This window comes from Ictidomys tridecemlineatus, chromosome 6 (genome assembly GCF_052094955.1).
Source record: "Ictidomys tridecemlineatus isolate mIctTri1 chromosome 6, mIctTri1.hap1, whole genome shotgun sequence".
Taxonomy (NCBI): Eukaryota; Metazoa; Chordata; class Mammalia; order Rodentia; family Sciuridae; genus Ictidomys; species Ictidomys tridecemlineatus.
This window is the reverse complement of record NC_135482.1, coordinates 86,146,649-86,170,522: the sequence shown is the minus strand read 5'-3', so window position 1 is coordinate 86,170,522 and position 23,874 is coordinate 86,146,649. Positions and strand designations below refer to the sequence as shown.

General features: G+C 35.2%; 1 protein-coding gene across 1 annotated transcript in view; it reads left to right on the top strand.

Annotated features, from left to right (window-relative positions):
• Nucleotides 1-2,749: 2,749 nt before the first annotated feature.
• Nucleotides 2,750-23,874, top strand: part of Etnk1 (ethanolamine kinase 1) — a 64,294-nt gene continuing 43,169 nt past the window's right edge. Inside the window, exons 1-2 of the mRNA XM_005328899.4 lie at nucleotides 2,750-3,188; nucleotides 21,317-21,576. Coding sequence (XP_005328956.1) covers nucleotides 3,033-3,188; nucleotides 21,317-21,576 — 416 coding nt within the window. The 5' untranslated portion in view covers nucleotides 2,750-3,032. The remainder of the gene's footprint in view (nucleotides 3,189-21,316; nucleotides 21,577-23,874) is intronic.

Genomic DNA, 23,874 nt, shown 5'->3' with positions numbered 1-23,874 from the left:
AGAAGTACTTGTGAGTCCCCAATACTACTTCTTGAGTCTGACTTGTATCATTCCTGTTATCTCCTGAATATATCCATAAGCAGACATATATATTCTAGCTGCCATCTTTATTTTACTGTAGGATCTATCTATGGATTTATCCATCATCCAGTCATTTCTATACGGAGGGACAGATTGTTGTTGCCAATACTTAAACTCCTTAATATCGCCGTGAACATTCTTGTACACACTTTTTCAGGTATATGTGTGGGATTTTAGTATTTACCTGGAATTGAAATTGTTAGGTAGAAAAGATGCTTATCATCATTGGTATTAAATATTGCCAAATTATTTTTCAAAGTTTGTTTATTTTTCTGATACCAGAGATTGAAACCATGAGCACTTTATCACAGAGCTACAACCCCAGTCCTTTCTATTTTTTATTTTGAGGCAGGGTGTCACTAAGTTTCCCGGGTAGGCCTCAAATTGGTAATCCTCCTCCCTTAATTTCCTATAGCTGATGATATAGATATATTAGCCACAATGCCTAATTTCATTGCTTTTTAAAATAATAATTTAAAAAAGTCCACTTGGCATTGTCAGACTTCAAAATTTTTTTCCAATCCAATGGGTACAAAATGGTATCTCACTGCTCTTTTAGGCAAGTGCTCTATCAAGCTATACTTCCAGCCCCCCATTGTTTTGATTTATATTGCCTTGGTTATTAGGGAGATATATCTTCATAAGCTTATTGGATATTTGGGTTCCTCTTCTGAGTACTGATATTCTTTGCCTGTTTTTTTTAACGGTGGTTTGACTTTCTTATTTTCGAGTAGTGTTTTGAATATAAATACATCTTTGATCATAAACATTGAAATTATCTTCTCTTTTTATAACTTGTTATTTAATTTTGTGGTTTCTTTGGTTCTAAATAAGTTGTCCAGGTTGACCTGGAACCTGTGATCTTCCTGCCTCAGCCTCACAAGTTGCTGCAATTTTGTGGTGCTAGAGATTGAACCCAGGACCTTATGCATGCAAGGCAAGCACTCTGCTAAGTAAGCTATATCCCCAGTCCCTATCTTTTTAATTTTTAACATTATGTTCTTCATATAAAAAAATTCTTATAGGTATGTGGATTTTTTTTTTCCCCTGGGATCTTTGTCCATACTAGTGTATTTATCCATTCCTAAACCAATTATATAATAAGTCCTAGTAAGACAGGTCTTTCCAACTTCATCTCCAACATTATGTGCATTCTGCAAAAAACTGTGGAAGCATTTCTTTGACCTTAAGTTTTGGTATGAATTTCAATGTCATCTTAACAAGTTCCGTGACAAATCTTGTTGAGATTTTAACTGCCATTGCATTGTATGTATTGATTAGTTCAGGGAGAATTGAGATCTTTGTAATAATCATTTTATTTATGAATATGGTTCATTTTTCCATTAATATAATTACATCTTTAAATGTCTTATACCTTGTTAGTTTTATTCATTGACACCTAATAGTTCAAATTTTGGAAGTATTAGATGTTATTTCCCCCTAATTGGAAGGAATGCATAATCTAGTGTTCCCTGGAGTACATAATTTTGTTTTCTTTTTTTGTGTTGGGGATTCATCCCAAGGCCATCCACACATAGCATGTGATTAAAGAAAATGCCTAAGTAGGGAAAACGTTGAACCAACTTCCCTACCATTATTGTACAACTCCATATCTCCTCTTTTTTTAGTTTAGGAAGTTTAATGTTATCCTTGAAGTATTTGTTTTGTGAATTACGAAGGTAAGTAGGTTCTTTTTTTGACAATCAGAATGTAAATTTTTGCCAATGAGATAAACATTTTGAATGGTAATTGAGTCCAGTTAGGGGTTTAATTTACTACTAACAAATGTATTCACTGTGAACTAAGGTCAAAGTCTGAAATCAAATCCTAGTCTACTTTATTCCATCATAAAATAAAACTAGTAAGTCCTTTCACATTACTTGTAGATTATCCAGTTTCCAGCGTTCCTTTACCAGGAGATATAGCTGTTGAATGATACTGACACTAAAGGTTTCATGGTAGCATTCTGTGAGCTTTCAGGACCCACTCAGGGATGCCACGACAGTCTTAAGAGTTGCTGAATCTCAAAACTAATTTTCCTTCCATCCCTTTCATCTTCATCCCAGACAATAACCTTGTTATTCAAAGTTCTTCCAGACTTTGAATAACTCTCAGTATGGTCAAACATCTGACACTATATATAACACTTTAAATGTTGTACTTGTTTTACCCAAATATCTTAACTAAATCTGTCCCTAATATTATGATCTCCATACGCTGCCAATGGGAAATCAGCTGCTAACGCAAACTATGTGATCCCAAGTACACAGCAGCTCCAGGATCAAAACGACCAAATTAATCCAGTCTGCCTAGTCTCAGGCCAAGTTCACAGCCTTATCCTGGGGTTATTTCAGGACGTGTCCCTTGCTCCCCCCGCCCCCAGCCCTCAAACCCTCAGCCCTAACACCCCTCAAACCCTCATGACCCTCCTGATCTGGGGAACCAAAGCTTTAAAGCCTTGCAGGGTTTGGCAGGACTCCGACTCCATCCGGGGGGGAGGGGGCGGGGGGAGGAGAAGCCCGGTGTATTCCAGACTAACAGCGCTCGGGGGGCCTAGTACCATCTCCGCGGCTTGAGACCCTGGGGCGGAGCAGCCACCCCATTGTGCGGGAGGTTAGAAACCCAGCTGGCTCCTGACGCAGCGGAGGCTCCGCCCCGGGCGTGACGCCAGCGTCAGGCCAGTCCCGGCAGCCTCCGCGGTCGACCGCGGTGGATCGCAGAGGAATTTTCCCCGTGAGCGGCCCGGGCTCAGTTCAGCAGCTGTCCAGACCCCGGTGGGCGATAGTGTCGCCTCCAGCCTTTCTCCTACCGCCCTCCCGTCCGTTCGAGCGCCCCCAGCCCTCCCGCGAGGGCGCCCCGGGACGGAAGGAACCACCAGCCTGTCGGCGCCCGCCGTTCTCGTGGTCGCCGTCGCCGTCGTCGTTGTGGTAGTCTCCGCCGTCGCCTGGGCCATGGCCAATTACATCCACGTCCCACCCGGCTCTCCGGAGGTGCCCAAGCTGAACGTCACGGTTCAAGATCAGGAAGAACAGCGCTGCCGGGAAGGGGCCCTGAGCCTCCTGCAACACCTGCGGCCGCACTGGGACCCTCAGGAGGTGACCCTGCAGGTAACGCCCACACCGCAGCCCTGATTTCTCACATCCCGGATGCGGCCCTGGAGGTTTTCGCACATCCCTAGGACCCACGGAACATCTCTTTCCCAGGCTTTTGGGAGGTGACCCTGTATTTCTTCCATCACACCTAGGAAGGTCACTCCCCTTTTCTTCATCTTTGCTCATTAAGATTGCCCCGAGAGCAATTTTTCTTTTTCTCGAAGCCGCTACGTAAGTGACGCACCCTTTCCACACCGGGAAGATTCCTGTTCATAGTTTGCCCCTCCTCCCACTCCCCTGACCATTCTCTCTGCAAAATGAACCTTTTTCATTCCTCTTGCTTCGGGTCCTCGTCTGTCGTTTCAAGCAACCTCCTCCCATAAATAATGCAGTAATTAATCCTCTCTGATCTTTTCCTCCCTTCCCCCGCGATTTACTCCCTTTGATGCTTTATCCTGCATTTATCTTCCCCAGTCTTCAGATTGGTGAGAATTCTCAATTCCAGACTAATAACCATGGTCATGCATTCTAGATCTGTTTTTTAGTGGCACTGTGTACATTGTTTTGTTTGAATTTATATTTCTAAATTTATATTTTTAATGTTGCCTAATATTTGATGTTAGAATGAGCAGTGGTTTGGGAATATTTCCCTTTCTTGAACCACTGTGTTCATAGACAAAAAAAACCCAAAGAATTCCCTAAGAATCTAGGAGTTTTCTAATAACGTGGGAGTTACGATTTCCTACATGTAACATTTATTTTCAATGATTTGTTTTTAGTATTTACAGTTTGAGTTTTAGGATATTTTACCTGAAAATGAAGCTCCTTTTGTCCTTTTTCCTTGCAAATTAAAATTAATCAATAACTTAAAAGCTGTGATATTTGGGGTTTTTAGATCTGAGCAATAATGTAAGAACATTTATTTGAATTAGCCAAATCATCTGCTTCATTTTGATAACTGCATGCAATAAATTGTTGAATTTGAATATTCAGAGATGTTTATCGATATAATTCTTCGCTAAAGGAACTAGCTACCTATACAAAGATAAATAAAAATATGATCAGTGACTAGTTCCAAGAATGGTTCCTAACGCTTGGGCTTTCATAAGTTTTAGTTTCAGTTCTTATTGCCTAGGAGAGTTTAAGCAGATTAAAAGGAACCATATGTTTCAGAAGAAAAGTTAGACAAAGAATTGTGAAATTTTTAAGGGAGTATTTTTTGTCCCAAGTATAAATGAACAGTGAATCCAAAATGATTTTTGTATATAAGTGAAAAAACTCACATATTTCCTTTAAGGAAATGTCTTCCATATTAAAACAACTTCCTTTTTTTTTTTTAAATCTTTTGTGGTGCTGGTGATTGAACCTAGGGCCTTATGAATGCTATGCAGAGAGCGTTTTAGGCAAGTGCTCTACCACATAGCTCTCATATATGCTTGTTATAAACTTCTTTTTAGTTTATTTTAGAAGTTTTCAAAATTTATTAAAATAATATATTTTATGGCAATTGTAAATTAAATATCTTTTATTAAAGGTAGTGCTGTTTCTTATAAACTCTAGTACTGGCAAATCATGTTACTTTTTAAATAGTGATTTTAAAATTGAAAGTTTTGAAGGTTGAAATTTCCTTTGGTGTATTTGTCTATAGAATAATAATAGCTATGGTGAAGTGCTCTGTGCCAGACTGATATATTTTAAAAAAAAATTGCCCAAACCAAAACGATATTAGAAAGATACGATTTCTTTTTTTAGGTGAAATAAAGCTAAGGTATAGGTAAACAAAAAAGAGGAAAGGTGATAGTAACATGAAACTGATTTTGATTGTTGGAAAGTAACTAATTACAATTGAATCTTGTTTTTGCTGTGGCAACTTTTAGTTTAGATCTTTGTATTCATAATTTGATCTTCTAATATAATTATTTATAAGTGATGGTAAACACTATGGCTTCTTTTGTTCTAAGGATGATTACTAGAAATACATTCCTTCCACATGCAAGTAAAGCATTTGGTTAAGAAGCTGGGACGTCCATAAGATGAATTGATCACTGTTCATCTGTTAACTCAGTAGATCTGCTTTCTCACATCGTAGGTCATTGCAACTCCCCTTTAATGATGCTTCAGGATTTCTTTAGTCAATCTCATTGGGAATATTTTCTTTTGAGATTTTATTTTCCTTGAAGTATAAGGTCAAAAATCAGACCTCATATTTCAGAAGAGGAAGCATGTATCACATAAGCAACTGATTATAATGTAATTTTAGGACAGTTGGGTATCAGTAATATAGCCTGTGGTTTTTCTGTTTTCTTTTTTCTTCCTGTGTTGAAGATCAAATCCAGGACCTTGTGCATGCTAAACAAGTGCTTACTACTGAGCTGTACTTCCAGCTCTAGCCCATTTTTTTCCAAAATAATTAAAAAAATATATAAATTTTTTTTTGTGTGGTGTGCATTTAAAATGTTTTAAACTACTTTAGAAACTTTCTGTAGAAAGTAATACTCAGTTTGTAAACTAGTTCTGCAGACTGGACTATCCAGAACAATCCTAATAACTAAACTATCAGAAAATCCAGAAAGAAGCAAAAAAAAAAAAAAAAAAAAAAAGATTTGAATGCAGTCAAAATGATACAAGGCCTAATCTTTGCTCAAACTATGGGTACATGGAATAATAAATCTCATTTTTGGATAGAATTTCTGTCTTTACAAGAGTAAAGTATAAAAGGTGGATTTTGACTTTTTGATTATAGTATCTGGAATAAGGATCTAAGACAATAATATCAGCCATCATGCTTTGCATTTAATAATACTTTATTGTTTATAGAACACTTTAACATGCTCTTTCTCAACTGCCCTCTGAGGTGGATGTATACAAATATTGTTAATGTGTATTTTAGATAATGAAACTGAACTTGTGGTTTGTAAATGGCAAATCTGGAATAAGAACCCATTTTATGAATTACTGCTCTTTGACCAAGAAAAGGTTATATTGATATATTATGATTAAGGCAGGGAAGCCAGGTCTGTATAAAATTAATTTCTTAAGGGAAAAAAATCGGCTTTTTTTTTTTAAAGTTCCCTTGAGCGTAAATTTGCATTCCTCTTCCCATATGTGTCACTATTTTAGAAAAGGGATTATTTCAACTTTCCTTTCAGATAGTGATTCCTTTTCTTATGTAAAAACTCTTTCCTTTACTTACTTGAGTTTGGATTTTTGACTTTTCTGCATTTCTTTCTTTGGGTAGTCATTGTATAAAGGAAAAAGAATCAAGACTCTTAGGTCCAACAAAATAATTCTTTTTTTTGGGTACTGGAAATCGAACCCAGGGATGTTCTACTACTGAGCTATGTCCCTAATCCTTTTTATAATTTTTTTAAAAAATTTTTGAGACAAAGTCTTGCTAAGTTGCCCTAGCTGGCCTTCAATTTAAAATTGTCCTGCCTTAGCTTCTAGATTCCTTGGGACTATAGGCGTGTACCACTACACTCGACAGTAACAGAATAATTCTTATGAGACTCTTAAAATTATTTTTCCTTGTAAAAATGTTAATAAATTCTTACTGTATGTTGTTTTAGGATCTTTCTGTTTGCCATATTGACCAATGTTATTTTTCTCATTGACTCATCTCTGTAAATTTTTTCATGATCTTGGTACCTATAGGACAAAATGGCAAAGGTTTGCTAGATTAGTAAAACCAGTATTATGTAACATTGTAAAACTAATGTTTATTTCTGCTTAGGATCCCAGTGAGATTGCTTACTATTAAGGTACATTTTATCCATTTAATTTTTTAAAAAATATTTTATAGTTTTCCGCGGACACAACATCTTTGTATGTGGTGCTGAGGATCGAACCCGGGCCGCATGCATGCCAGGCGTGCGGGCTACCGCTTGAGCCACATGCCCAGCCCCTCCATTTAAATTTTCAATAGCAAAATTTTAATAGTGGTAAAGAGAATGGAGTTTGAATGTAATGCTAATTTTGAGTCTGGACTCAGTACTTGATTTAACTTTCCTAAGCTTCAGGATCTTTGACTGTAAAATGGACTCAATAACATCCTCTACCTCTGCAGGTGGTTGTGAGGGGGCAATAAATACTCTCAAGAAAATTATTTTTATTGAGTACCTACTATATATTAGATGCTTGAATTAAAAATATCTGTTCTTTGAAATTCCCAGTTTGATGGAGAAGGGGAAGACAAATAAGAAAATACAATAAAAGTCCTTTTTACATGAATATTCAAATGTTTTCATATGCAAAGATTACATAAGAACATTTTTTAAGTATTTTTTTTAGTTGTAGTTGGACACAATATCTTTATTTTATTTATTTATTTTTATGTGTTGCTGAGGATCGAACCTAGCGCCTTGCACATGCTAAGCGAGCGCTTTACCATTGAGCCACAACCCCAGCCCATAAGAACATTTTTTTTTAAAATTTTAATATTTATTTTTTAGTTTTCGGCGGACACAACAGCTTTGTTTGTATGTGGTGCTGAGGATTGAACCTGGGCCGCATGCATGCCAGGTGAGCGCGCTACTGCTTGAGCCACATCCCCAGCCCCCATAAGAACATTTTTATTAAGTGTACTGTTCTTTTGGCCATGCTTGAGTTTTTGTTTCTGTCCCTCCACCCCTTCAGTGTTGGGCATCAAACCCAGGATCTTGCAGCATATTGGGCTAGTGCTTTCCCACTGAACTATGCATGTTTTCTAAATCTCCTAATTTTTTAATATAATTAGATTGAAAACTAATCTTTAGAGTGCATTTATCCTTCCCTTTTTTTTTTTTAAATCATTCTTGAGGTAGCTACCTAAATATTCTATTAAAAATCCACAACCCATCTTATTTTTTATTTTTTGTGGTACTGGGGATTAAACCTAGGGCCTTGCATATACCAAGGAAACATTCTACCTCTAAGCTACATCTCCAGTCAATCACTTTTATTTTATTTTAATATTGATATTTAATATTACATAGTTCCTTAAGTGAAGAATAAATGACTAGATCTGTACAGTTGCTTTTTTAAGTTGTGTCTCCTTTAGTGTTCTAATTTATTCACTCATTTATTTATTTTTTTAAAGTAATTGGTCACAATATTTTTATTTTATTTATTTTTATGTGGTGCTGAGGATCAAACCCAAGGCCTCGGCAAGTGCTCTCCTGCTACTGTTCTGTTACTAATACAGGGCCTCAGACGTGCTTGTCAAGGTTCTACATTGAGCTATACTTCTAGCCTAGCATTCTAATTTAATAATTTATTTTCTTTTCTGTTTCCAAAAAGACGAGAGTTTGTTCCTTACTTTGAGCAGTAGAAGTTTCTGTAAAGTCTTAAGTAAATTAAACTAGTATATTAAATGTGCAAGGAGAGGATATAATATTTTAGGAATCTTTAGTTATATATTTAAGAGGTCATATTTTCTTTTTTTATGGGTACATTATAATGATACATAATGGTGGGATTTGTTGTTATATATTCATACATGCACACTATATAACAATATAATTTGGCCAGTATCATTCACCATTATTTCCCCTTTCCCCACTGGTCCCTTTCCACTAGTGATCTCCCTTCGTTTTTCAAGATCCCCCACCCCACTTCTTTTCCTTTTTTGTAGTTTATTTTCAGTGTAACTTAATATCAGTGGTTAAATCCAGTTTTTCTATTCCCTATTCCCTGGTTTTGGTGTCTCAGGATAATAAAGTATTAGGGTAGATAGTAACAAATACTATATTTATATAGCTAAGAGAGCTTGTAATTTCTTTCTTGACACTAGTTTAAAAAAAAAAAAAGCTTCAGTGCTGTTTCTGAAGGTGCAGATACTATACTTCCCAAAATCTTCATCTGTAGCTTGTTTTACCAGTCTTTGACATTATTGGCCTCCTCTTGTCACCTATAATCTGAATGGGCTAGATCCCTACTCCCCAGTAAAGCCAAAACCTTCTCAGCTGGGAGGATAAATTTCATCAGGGAGTCTGGAAGTATAATTCTTGGAATTGGGGAATAAGTGGTTAATTAGAACATGGGTTTTGAGGCCAGGCATGGTGGGTGGCCCATACCTGTAATCCCAGTGATTGGAAGGCTGAGGTAGGAGGATCACAAGTTCAAATTTAGCAAGGCTCAACTTAATGAGACCCTGTCTCAAAATAAAAAAGGCTGGGGTTATCACTCAGTGGTTAAACACCCTGGGTTTAATCCCCAGTAGCACCCCCCTCACTCCCCCCAAAAAATTGAACATAAGAACATGGATTTTAAAATGAATATTACCATAGGATGCCATATTAATATAGTAGATTGAGACCACTACAGTTTAAAAAGATGATTTAGAATAAGATAGGATACATCAGAAAGCCTTGCAGATATTAAAGTAAGTATTGTTTGGTTTAACTTGTTTCAGTTTTATATAGAATTATCTTTGTATTACATCAGTTGTTAAATGTATTTCTTCCTGTTGTATTGCTTTAAAAAAAGTTTAGCTGGTGTGTAGTGTTGAGTGCCCATAGCTCCAGCTACTTTGGAGTCTGAGAGGCAGGCAGGAGAATCCCTTGAGTCCAGGAGTAGAAGACTAGCCCAAGTATCTGGGCTATTTAGTTGTGGATGGATACAATAATATTTCAGGGAGAAAAACCTGAGAGGCTATTGTGTTATTGTGTCAGTCCAGACAAGCTGTATTAGGATAGTAGCCTTAGATGGAAATAAAAGACAGATCTGACATTTTAGAAAATAAATGTGGGACTTCTTGCAGGTGAGGAAAGAGGGAAGATTTAAGGAATGGGTTTCTGTGTGTGTTTTGTGAGTAGCAAAGATAGAGAAGTAATAGAAAACTTGACAAGAAAAATATAATCTATGATTTGTTAAGTCTTATATTAGTATTGGGGATTGAAACCAGGGCCTTTCACATAATAGGCAAACTACTACTGAGCTACAACCCCAGGCTGGTTGTTTTTCTTGATTTTGCTTTGTAGGGTATTACTTATTCTTTGATGTACCAGATTGACTATAAATGAAAATTTAATATCACTTTTAAAATTGTGAGGTAAACAAACATTGAGAAATATTCATGAAACATAAGTTGTACCTATGTTACCTCAACCCTGGGAAAGAAAATGTTTCTAGTATTCTCAGAGTATCTCCCTCCTTGGTCTTAATCTCTTCCTCCCTCTAGTGGTAACCACAAAATTGGTTTTCTTTCTTTAAACAAGATAGAACATTTTGTAGTAGTAATTTTTCACAAATAAATTCTCTGAGAAAATAATATGCCAAAATGTGTTAAGGTCCTTTTATAAGAGACTATGCAAAAACAAAATCATTTTGTTTTAATGAAAAGATATATTGCAGGGCCTGGGGTTGTGGCTCAGTGGTTGAGTTGCTTGCCCACCATGTGTGAGGCATGGAGTTTGATCCTCAGCACCACATAAAAATAAAATTAAGTTATTGTGTCCATCCACAACTAAAAAATATTTAAAATATATATATAACAGGATTAAAACTTTGAATAGAAGGAAAAAACTGCTTCCTATTGTCTATTCTCTATTCTGTTCTCAAATGTTGTTATGTTCTGTTCTTTTCTGAAACATTTTGCATATTTGTAATTATATGTACAATTTTGTATTTATTTTTTTCACTGAACATTTTCCCATGTTTGTATGGTGTTGACTCTAATTTTTGGTAGCTGCAGATGTATTCAGTCATGTTAAACATCACATGACTTAGTTCTTAAAATGACATTTCGTTCTGGGGATGTAATTCAGTGGTAGAATACTTGTCTAACATGCCTAAATCGTTGGGTTCATTCCCCAGCACCACTAGGAAAAACAATAACACTGGGTTTTTAACTTCTAGCCTGTAAAGAAGTAGAAATACATGTATTTTATCTAAGCATATTAATTTTTGTTAAAAAGACAAACACATGCCCTTAATAATTCAAGGCTATAAAATAAAAAGTAAAAATTCCAAATCCTTCTGCTGATCCATAATGGGGGGAGGCATGGAAAAATGGAGGAATTTTGATTGGGCAAAGGGGAGGTGGGGAAGGGGGCATAGGGGCAGGAAAGATGGTGGAATGAGATGGACATCATTACCCTAGGTACATATGTGACTGCACATATGATGCGACGCTACATCGTGCACAAACAGAATTAAAAAGTTGTGCTGCAGTTGTGTACAATGACTCAAAATGCATTCTGCTGTCATATATACCTAATTAGAAGAAATAAATTAATTTAAAAATTCTAAATCCTTCAACTTTAAATCATATACCTCAAAGGTATTTTGTAAATAATTTCTTTTGTCTTTCTAAAAAACTTAGTAAATTACAGATTTAGTTGGGCACCTATCTGTTCATAAATATCAGTAAATATAACAACATTTCTTTTGTATATATAATAAATTATCCTAAATCTTTTCTTTTTTTAAATAAAACATCTTTGGGCTGAAGATATGTAGGTTAATAGTTGAGTTTTTGCCTAGTATTTTCAAAACCCTGCAAAATAAAAACATCTTAGATACTTTCTTGGGTCATTATAGATACTAATCAACCTCATTTTTTTTAAACATCATTGAATCCATTTTTACTTTTTTTTGGGGGGGTTATTAAAACAGTATTCTATCAAACCTCTGTGATAGGTAAAATATGGATAAATATTCTAAGTGTATCCATAGTATAAATTTTCAGTGGAATTTAAAGATTATAAATTGTATCTATAAGGGTTCTCCAGAGATTCAAAATCAAATAAATAAATAAATAAAATTGGCTTGTACAGTTTTGTCAGTTGGCAAGTCTGATATTATTAGGGCAGGCCAGCAGAGTGGAAATCCTCAGATAGGAGTCTTTAAACAGAATTTCTTCAGGAAAACCTATTTTGCTTCTGTGGCCCTTCAACTGATTGGATGACGCCCATCCGTGTTACTGAGCATAATCTCCTACATCTTATGTCACCTAATTATAGTTGTTAATTACTCTACAAAATATCTTCACAGTAGCTCCTAGATTAAATATAGAATATCCAATTTTCTCTTGTTGAAGTAAGTTGCATTGATTTAAAAATTTGAACGTTAATAACCTTTGCATTCCTGCGGTAAACCCCATTGGTTGTGAAGTAGTTTTTTGATATATCACAATATCAATTGTTAGTATTTTAGCAGTTTTACAACTGTATATATGAACTGGATTAATCTATAATTTTTCCCTTATTATAAAATCCTTGACCAAGTTTTGGTATCAAGTTGGAAGGTGTTTCTTTTCCTGTTTTTTGGATGAGTTGTTTTTAATAATATATGTTTAGGATCTGTAATGAAGTCTACTTCTTTATTGTTAACTTTTTTTTTGTTTTGATAAATTTCGCTAAGAAGTTTTTAACTTTATTGATCTGTTTTTGCAATTTATTGATCTTTTCAATAAATTTTTTAACTTTTTTAACTTCAGTTTTCCTATTTGATAATTTTGCTCTCTATTATTTCCTTTCTAACCTTATTAATTAATTAATTAATGGTAATGGGAATTAAACCCAGGGGTGCTCTGCCACTGAGCTACATCCCAATCCTAAAGTTTCTAGTTTTTTGAGACAGGGTTTTGCTAAATTTTATCCTTGAACTTTCTGTCCTCCTGCCTCAGCCTCAAGTGGCTGGGATTATAGGTAGAAGCTACCATGCCTAGCCCTAATCTTTGAATGTTAGTGACCTTTTATTTTTCTAGGTTTCTTTTTAGCTGGAAGCCTAGATTACTAATTTTTTGCCTTTGTGTGTATGTTGCAGGGTAAGTACTAGGGACTGAATCCAAGGCCATACTCATACTAGGCGTGTACCATACTACTGAGCTGCCCTCCCAGCATCTGATTATTTTATCTTTTAAATTTCTGATATATTATTTATAAGTGCTCACAAGTTTTGATATGTGTTGAGAAAGCCTAAAGTCTCTTGTGCAGGCTTTATAGTCTCTTAAAACATAAGAGACTATAAAGGGCTGTAGCTTAGTGGTAGAGTGCTTGCCTTGCATACGTGAGGCCCTGGGTTCGATCCCTAGTACCACATAAAAATAAAAATAAAGATATTGTGTCCATCTACAACTAAAAAAAAAAAAAGAAAGAAAAAGAATGAATGAGATGGTACATTTATAATCCCAGTGACTTGGAGGTTTAGGCAGGAGGATCACAAGGTCAAGTCCAACTTCCATAACTTAACAAGACCCTGTCTCAAAAGTGAAAAATAAAAGGATTGAGAATATAGCTCAGTGGTAGAGTGCTGCTGGGTTCAGTCCTTAGTTACCCCCCTCCCCAATATAAAAGAATGTACCATGATCCTGAAACACTTCCTTACCAAGAGAGAGTGTCCTCACAGCTTGTTCTGAACTTGTCACATTATGTGGTAATATCTTTCCCTGCTTCAGACTCAGTGTGTACTCCTTTGTTCTGCTTAAGATGTATGTCACATGTCACCTGGCCAACTTCACTACTGTGTCTGACCTCTGTGGGAGATGATGAGGTCCTTTTGCTCAAGCATAAGAGGAGGGTGTACAGATCAGATGTCTGCATATGGTTCTGTGAGGAATCTGTTAGCTATGGGGGACTGATAGCTGCTACTGAAGCTGGTCTTGCTCTGTCTCTTCTTTTTGTGAGTAAAGCAGTGCTTTACTGCTCATTGTTTTTTTTCCTTGGTGACTCAGATACCAAGATATAGTGGACTGACATACTTAATCTGCTCCTGACTGATAATGGACAACAGATGCTACTTGCTTGATAATGTGTGTTCATTATCATTCAATTAAAAATGTTTTCTAATTCCCATTGTGATTTTTCTTGTATCACAGTTTACTTAGAGGTGCATTCAAATCATTTCCAATGAATTTGTGATTTTTAAAAGTTTTAAAAAATTTTTAAAAAGTTATAAAATCAAAATTTATTATCTTCACCTTTTTTTATTTTGTGTGTTGTTGCTGTCTAGCCACATCCACTATTGTTGTCTAGCTCATACCCACTATTTATGAAAATACCAATTTTTTAATTGAGACTTATTCAGTATTCAAGCCTGTAGTTCATTTTAGTAACATTTTATGCAGCCTTCAAAAGAATGTATATTCTGTTGTTGGATATGGCTGTTTTTTGGTTTTTTTTTTTTCTTTTTGAAAATGAGGTCTTAAGCAGTATGCTCAAGTTTCCAGCAATTATTGGGGGTTTGTTTAGTTCTATCAGTTTTTGCTAGATCTATTTTGAAGCTGTATTGATATGTCCTTTTTTATGTCATTTTGTTAAGATCTGTTCTGTATGATGTGGGATAGCTGTATCAGTTTTCATTTCGAATGTCTTTTGTTAAAGCATCATTTACTAGTATTTTAATTGAGTTATTGAGTTTTTTTCTTTTTACTGTTTTTTTTTCTATTTATCCCATCTGCTTTATGTTTCTATTTGTGTCCTTCCTTTTTCCTTCTTTTGATGTTTTCCAAATCTTGGAGGAATTCACATTGTAATATGATATGGTAAATATAGTTAAGCAATTATAGTACAATTTAGGAAATGCAATGGGTCGGGTACTAGCAAGCACTGAGAATTATTTATGCCTTATATAAACTTAGGGCCTGCCTGCCTCCTAGAAGAGGTAAGTACTGTGTTAAAATTTTCAAGGAAGTTAATAATGAGTTAATCAGGTCAAGCAAAGGAAGGAAAAGTTTGTCAGATTGCTAGATAGGGTGAGAGATAGCAAGGAACTTGCTACCCTGAGGAGTTTGGAATTTCTCTCTTAAGCAGTGTGGAGCCACTTCAAGGTTTCCAACAATTATGTTCCTAATTGTACTTTAGGTATATTGTGGTGGCAGTGTAGAGAATGAATTTTGTTTCCCTCCTTGGGGAGAGATGGGTAAACTGGAAATGAGACTTATATAGTACTATAAATAGGATATTTACAAGATCCTAATTAGGGTGGGAGTGGGGGGGTAGAAAAAGACAAGAGGGGGCCTGGGATTTCGGCTCAGCCGTAGAGCACTCGCCTAGCACGGACAGGACCCTGGTTCGATCCTCAGCACCACATAAAATTAAAGTCATTATGTTGTGTCCATCTACACCTAATAAATAAATAAACATATATTAAAAAAAAAAAAGAAAAAGAGAAGAGGATTCAAGAAGTACATAGGGAGGAAACTTTTTAGGTATGTGGATGAAGAGAGAAGATTGAAGGAAGATTGCCTGATTTTTGTCTCTGTGGATGAAGGAATGAATTGACTGGTGCAGTGGCATTTGCTTGTAATCCCAGGAGGAAGGAGGAGCCCAAGTTCAAGGCTAGCTGTAGCAATTTAAGGAGACCTTGTTTCAAAATGAAAAATAAAAAAGACCTGGGAATGTAATTCAGTGGGCTACTCCTGATCCCAGCACCAGGAAAAAAAAAAAGGGATTGGTATCTGATATTTAGAAATTTTATTATGGCGTGCTTATGTAGTTTTCTTCATGTTTTTTGGGCTACAGTCTTGTCAAGCTTCTTTCTTAGATCTTTGAGATTAGAATTTTTCATCAAATTTTTGGGAAAAATTTTGACCCTCATATTTTTTTTTTTTCCTTTGCAGATTATCTATCTTGGAAGTTTTCTGTCAGCTGAAGCTTTATCCCCCACCCCGACCCCAACATAGGGCTTTGTACATATGGCCTTGTGTATGGTAGGCAGGCTCTCTACCACTGGACTAAATCCCCAATCCTCAACTTTTTTAGGCTCTTCTTTGAATAAAATCACATGTCAAAGTCCAATATGTAAAATAGATGAGAACAGATGTGGTGATAGTGTAGTGCATGTCTACATGCCTTTGTGTATGCTGGGGAGATATCAAAGCTTTGCCCATTTGTATTCCTATTAAAACATTAAAAATGTTTTAATAGGAATACACCCTATTTAGCTGGGTTTTACATCCCAGCTAAAAAAACACTACTAAAGGGAGTACAAAATAGGATATGTAAAAGAAAGCAAATAAGAAAACAAGGCAATTATTAAAGAGGAAATAAACCATCCAGGAAATGAAATATATAGTACACTTCATGTTGGGGTTTTTGGATGGTTGTATATGTAGTAGTGTTATTAAAGGTGGATAAAGCAAAAAGTGGAATATACTTATTCCTCTTATACCTGTGGGTAAATGAGGATAGGGATGTGTGTGTGTGTGTGTGTGTGTGTGTGAGTGTGTATGTGTAGTTGGTAAAGAAAGATGTCTTATAAGAATCCCTTAAATAATGTATAGACTTTGATATAAAAAAGCAATTTAAGAACGATATCTAAAAATAGGAGTTAAATACTATGGGAGTTGAAAATAGTTTGAATTAGTTCCACTGTTGATTACTATCAAACTTTCAGTGCTAGTTAACTTTTTAAAACCATGTGCCACATACCAAAACAAAAAAGCAGATGGTAGCTTTGAAAGCAGAAGCATTGAATATAAAATCTCTTTCAAGAAACTTGGCTGGGAAGGGAAGGAGAAAGAAATTAGTGTCTAAAAGTAAGTGGGATATATTGCCAAATCTATTTTTCAGTTTCTTACCACTTGGATCTTTTGACTTTTTTTCCTCTTGCTTTTTTAATCTATCTTCATGTTTTATTTATTTGTTTAGGAATCTATACTTATGCTTATGAACTTATTGCTATATTACGTAATTCTCCAATGGAAATTTTAAGGAATTTCTCACTGCTTTGATTAGTTATATCATAAAAGTTAAAAATATAATTTCCTAATATGCTCAGAGAGAATGAATTGAATATTCATATACTCATTATCCAAAATCCACATTTGATTCATTTGTTTTTTTAACCCATTTGAAGAATTTTATTTTTATTTTTATTTTGGTACCAAGGATTGAACTCAGGGACACTGAGCCATATCCACAGCCCTATTTTGTATTTTATTTATAGGCAGGGTCTCACTGAGTTGTTTAGCACTTCACTGTTGCTGAGGCTGGCTTTGAACTCCCCATCCTCCTGTCTCAGCCTCCTGAGCCACTGGAATTCAGGTGTGCACCACCTCACCTGCCCATTTGAAGTATTTTAAAGCAAAGCTCAGACCCCAAGTAACTGCCTTCCTGTATTCTAATATTCATTTGTAAAAAATAAAAACAAAGGGCTGGGGATGTACCATAGTAGTAGGATGCCTGTGTAGCATGTGGGGGGCCCAGAGTTCCATCTCTAGTACCACCAAAAACACACAAAACAAACAAAAAACTCAGATTTAATTTTCAATTTTTAGATTTTTAAATTTTAATTTGTTATATATGTATGGCAGCAGAATGCATTGCAATTCATATTACACATATAGAGCATAATTTTTATCTCTCTGGTTGTATACAAAGTAGAATCACACCATTTGTGTCTTCATACATGTACTGAGGGTAATGATGTCCATCTCATTCCACTGTCTTACCTACCCCCTTGCCTCCTCCATTCTCCTCTCCCCCCCTTTTCCCCTTTGCCCTATCTAGAATTCAACTGATCTCCCTCCCCACACCCCCATTGTGAATCAGCATCCTTAAATCAGAGAAAACATTTGGCATTTGTTTTTTTGGGATTGGCTAAATTGACTTAGCATTATATAATCCAATTCATTTACTTGCAAATGCCATGATTTTATTTTCTTTTAATGCTGAATAATATTCCATTCTGCATGTATACCACATTTTCTTTATCCATTCCTTCTTCTGAAGGGCATCTAGGTTGGTTTCACAATTTAGCTATTGTAAATTTTATTGCTATAAACATTGATGTATAAATTGAATTGTATTGCTATAAACATTGATGTTGTTGCATCACTGTAAGTCTTGTTCAATTTCTTTCTTTTATGTTCTGTAGTTTTCCTTGTAGAGGTCTTTCACCTCTTTTGTTAAATTGATTCCCAAGTGTTTTATTTTATTTTATTTTTTTGAGGCTGTTGTGAATGCGGTGGTTTTCCTAATTTCTCTTTGAGAGGATTCATCAATGATGTATAAAAATGCGTTTGATTTATGGATATTGATTTTACATCCTGCTACTTTGCTGAATTCATTTATTAAATCGAAGTTTTCTGGTGGAAATTTTTTGGATCCTGTAAGTATAGAATCATGTCCTGGGCAAATAATGATAGTTTGAGTTTTTGTTTTTCTGTTCATATTCATATCCCTTTAATTTCTTTTGTCTAATTGCTCTGGCCAGAGTTTCAAGAATCGTATTAAATAGAATTGGTGAAAGAGGACATCCCTGTCTTGTTCCAGTTTTTAGAGGGAATGCTTCCAATTTTTTTTTTTTTCATTTATAATGATACTGGCTTTGGGTTTAACATATAGCTTTTACAGTGTTGAGGTATGTTGCTACTATCCCTAGTTTTTCTAGTGTTTTGAACATGAAAGGGTGCTTATTTTATCAAATCTTTTTTCTGCATCTGTTGAAATAAGAGTAAAAACAGATGGCTTGGGATGTAGCTCAGTAGTAGGGTACCTGCCTAGCATGTGGGAGGCCCAGAGTTAAAAAAAAAAAAAAGAAAAAGAAACAAACAACAACAACAAAACTTAGGTGTTTTCTTACAAAATCACAGTGCTATTGTGTCACACTGAATAAAATTAGCAATAATTTCTAGGCATCCTTTAGTAGGCAGTCCATAATCAAATCTTCCCAGTTACCTCAAAAATATTTTGACACTTACTTGTTTGAATCAGAAAACAAACTAAGTCTATACTTTTCTTTGGTTGTTAATGTTTCTTAAGCTTCTTTAAAGTCATATTCTAGCTTCTGCCTTTAACTATTGGTGATTCATTTGCATAGCCAGATGGATTTGTATGTTTTTTGTTGTGATTCTTTGTGGTGTTTCCTTAATCTGTATATTTGCCCCAAATCCCCAAAGGTCATGGATGTACAGTGTATTTCATATTTGTATCATGTGAAGCAGTGTGACATGTTTGTTTAGTGAGTTCAGGAGGTGGCATTTCCTATCATAAAGTTCCCTATCAGTCTTTTGCCTAAATACAATTAAAGATTAAAGATTGTTGCCTGAACATTTGTTTCATTGGAAACAAAATGTTTTCATTGTAAAATATTGATTTTTCTGCTTCTGTTATTTCTTCCACATTTGTCGGTTGGTATTCTTTGTTAGAGAACTCTTCTTATAAATTAGGGCTACATGGATATTATGAAGTATAGTTCATAGAAAATGCAGGATACTTTTTTATTTTAAAAAAGTTAGAGGAGTACTGGAGATTGAACCCAGAACCTCGCATATGCTAAGGCAAGCACTCTTTTACTGAGTTACATCCCAGCCCATTTCAACATTTAAAAAAAAATTTTTAAGACAGGGTCTCACTAAGTTGTTGAGGCTGGCCTCGGATCTGGGATCCTCCTGCAACAGCAGGCTGAGTAGGCTGGGTTAAAGGTATGCTGACATCAGGCCTGGTGAGGATAAATTCTTAATTGATTTTAATTGCCAGTTTTCATAGTAAGTGATACTTGTATTAATATTAAGCAAAAATAAAAAAACAAATTTAAAGGTACTCTCGTTTTTGGAGTCTGTAAAAAGTTAAGTTTAAATTCTGTTTTTAACAAATATACATATTATTTTAAAAAAATATGTGATAAGATAAAACAGAGAACAAATTTAGAATACATTATTTACCTGGTATTTAAATGTTGTTAATATTTAAACTAAGGCTAGGCACAGTGGGTGTACCTGTAGTTCCCACCTACTCAGAGGCTGAGGAGGGAGTATTATTTGAGCCCTGTAGTTTCAGACCCATCTGAGCAACATAGTGAGACCCCATTTTAAAAATTTTTTAAACTAAGGATTAGAGGTGATTAGGAGCAAAATTCACTGACTAGTAATATGAATTTTATGGATTAATGTTTAAAAATATAACTAGCCTTACAAAACCAAATATATATAGGATAGCACTAATTTGAGAGGACAATGTTGAATGGCATTTTGAGAATAAAGGCTTTTTACTTCTTTAGGTATGAAAAGAATTTTCTCGGAAGCAATAATAATTAGTATTTATTGACTATGTTGATATAAGCCCCCCCCCCCTTTTTTTTTGTGGTGCTAGGTAATCGATTAAATCCAGGGTCTGGTGCATGGATTTAAACTTTCTTTAGAGAAATATTTTGGAAATAATTGTTTTCAAATATTGTTGTAATATTGAGTTTGTCTTAATATTATCACTGCTTTATGATTTCATCATGAATTTCTTTACAATCGTGTTAAAAATCTTAGTATATAGTTAGCTATGTTTAAGAGCTTTCTTTGTGTGGAGCACTGTTCTAAGTGCTTTCATGTATATTAACTCATTAATCTTTGAATCAGTGCTACAAAGTAGAGTCTAATATACAGATTTTACATATGAGGAGATGGCATACATAGAGGTCAAGTGGCTTGTCTGAGGTTACTCAGTTTGTAGGTAGCAGAGCTGGCATTCAGTCTCAAATGGTCTGGATCTGCAACTCATCCTCTGAACTATTACTGCCTGAAACATTTGATGAACATGTAATTTTTATAAGGTAGATGAAGACATTAATGTTGATAACTGTGGCTTCTAGTGTTTATTAAGGACCTACTGTTTGCTGTGAAGATATAGAAAACATGGAAATTTCTTGTATTTGAGGAGCTAGACTGTCATTTATGATAAGCATTTCAAAATGTTAAATAGTTCTCAGTCTTTCTAACAATAGTTAAAATATTTTTCTATTTGATGCATGAAGAAGTTACAGAATAGCATGTGTGAATTGATATGGCATTGTAATAAAAACAACATGCTTTTCAATACAGTTTGGTTGATTGAAGTGGGGTCTTGCTATGTTGCCCAGGCTAGCTTTGAATCCTTGGGCTCAAGTGATCCTCCTGCTTGAGCCTCCTGAATAGCTGGGACTATAGGTGTGTACCATTGTACTCAATTTTTTTTTTTGAGTCAGGGTATCAAAAAATCTGCCTAATACATTGTCAGACCCAAAGATTCTTTTATATCAAGAAGTAGGTGTTTTTCTTTTTCCCTCCTGGGTGCTGGATATTGAACGAAGCATCTTACACTTGCAAAGTACCTGCTCTACCACTGAGCTATGCCTCCAACCCCTAGTGTTTTGTTTTTCTTTTTATTTACTCGTTATATTCAGGTTATCTTGCATTCCATTTTATAAAACATGTAATTGTTTTCCCCCCCATGTTTTTCTTTTTCTGACAGCTCTTCACAGATGGAATCACAAATAAACTTATTGGCTGTTACGTGGGTAATACCATGGAAGACGTAGTCCTGGTGAGAATTTATGGCAATAAAACTGAGTTGTTAGTTGATCGAGATGAAGAAGTGAAGAGTTTTCGAGTGTTGCAGGCTCATGGCTGTGCACCACAACTCTATTGTACCTTCAACAATGGACTATGCTATGAATTTATACAGGGAGAAGCGTTGGATCCAAAGCATGTCTGCAATCCAGCCATTTTCAGGTACATATCTTTTTCTAAATTTTTCCTTTGAAAAGGAATATTAAATGCACTTAAGAAAATATTTTTTAAAACTACTTTTGTTTCTTTGAGCTATTATTTGGTTTACTTGGAAACTTTCTTTAGAGCTATTTTTGTTTGTTTCTTTTCTTAAGAATTCTCATTTTTGACTACACAAAAGGGCTACAAGAGATTTTTGATTAATTGATGTAGGGTCAGGGCTTTCCCTTAGTTTTTTAAAGAAATGTTTGAAATTGAAGGGTTGCAAATTTCTTATTTTAAGCTACTTATTATTTAATTGCTCATGTTTTCATAGTTCTTAATAAATGTCTATTAATTGTTATCCCCTTTTTGCTATTAAGTTGTTCATTATTGAACTCAGTATCTTAGATTTGCTATAAAGAAAATGTATGTATTTGAGATATATATATATATTTTTTTGATGGTTTTTCTAATATATTTGATGATTTTTCTAAAATCATCTTTAAAAATTTACTTGATGCTCTTAAACTCTAGAAAATGGGTTTGATTTTAAAGTAGCAGGTTCATAGTTCTCATTTTTTTCTTAGTAATTTTTTATAACTCTGAAAAGTTACTGAGTAATACAACAGCTTTTATTTTAATGTTTTATTTATATTTATCAGTATTTACAATATTCAAACTTAAAATTTTTAGAACACAAGAATATCTGGTGGACATCGTGTTAAACATCAGTATAATGACATTATCATATGTCAGGTAGCTTCCCAAACAATACTGTATACTTTGAAAGAATGAGAGTGAGGATGGTAAATGTCTTATGAAAGAAAGTTATTAACATCCTGAAAGATCTTGGGTATCAGGGGCATGCTTTAAGAAGTGCTGAATTAACACACTGATAAAAATTGAATGGATCAGTATCATTTGTTTATTGGGTAACCCATATCAGCTAATAAAATAATTTGTCATAGAAAGTTATTCAAATCCTAGGTATTAGCCATCAGGTATATTCTCTTTTAGATGTGTTGAAGGATTCCGATTAATAAATTTGTGCTTGTTCTTATTTTCCTTTTATTTTGAGAATGGGGTCTCCCTAAGTAGCCCAGGTTGGCTTCATACTTGAGATTCTCCTCCCTTAGTCTCCTGGGTAGCTGGGACACCAGGCTGTGATTACTTGTTTTTTTTTTTTTTGAGATGGGATCTAGCTATGTTGCATAGGCTTGTTTCAAATTCCTGCTTGAACTCAAGGGCTCCTCTTACTTCAACCTCTGGAATGATAGGACTAGCAGATGCACATCCCCATGTCTGACTGACTTATCTTTTTGTGTCAAATTTTTTGGGTCTTGAGGCTTACATAAGTTTATTATTTATAAATCTTTAGTCTTGTTCACTATGGTTGAGAAATACCTGTATAACAGTGTTAAAAGTCTAAAGATACATTGGACCAATGAAAAGCTGGGATTAGATTCAGAAACAAAAATACTCATTGTGTAAGGTTGCTAGATAAGAGCCACATGAGCTTCCTTTGCATTTAAGCAGAGACACAAATGTCTTCAGAGTCATTGTCCATACCCCTACTCCTTAATCCCATATTCACTGAAAAATAAGTCCCTGCTTGCCCACAGCCCAGAAGCTGCATGCCCACAAGTTTCAGTTCCCATATGGATTTTTATCATGAGAGATGGCAGCAAAGGCATCAATAGCAAAAGGTTCTTGGTATTCTTGGTAGTCTTGGCATTCTCTTTTGGTATATGCAAGATACTGACAACATTAATATCCAGCAGTGCCTTGGATATAAAGCCACCAGAACTACAGGAAGGCCATAGAATACTATTTCAGTTCCCCATGGTACTCCCTCCCACCTTTGGTTCTTCCTCAGAGCTCTTATAAGGAAGCTATATAATAGTTCTTTGACTATTACATGGTCTCCCAGGACTCCTACAGAGGTTATTCACATTATAATAGGTATGAGCAGCATCCACATGGCAATAGGAACTAGATATACACAAGAGAAGGCTCAGAGGAGGAGATGGAAACCAAGTCAAATGGAGAATAGTACTGAACTTGAGCAATATGGAACTTATCAAAAAGGTCTGCTACCTTGCAGAAAAGGAAGATGCATAGAGAAAAAGTGACCACTGCTAAACATGAGATGCCTGGACAACTACATGAACCTTGACCAATGCCTATATGACACCCATCAGTCAGTGGACACCCAGCAAGCACTAGGCCAAGATGAAATAAATGGTTGTATAGGAACAGCATTGCTGAAACTCAGGCTGTGAAGACTGTGGTACACCTGCATTTGACACACACTGTGAC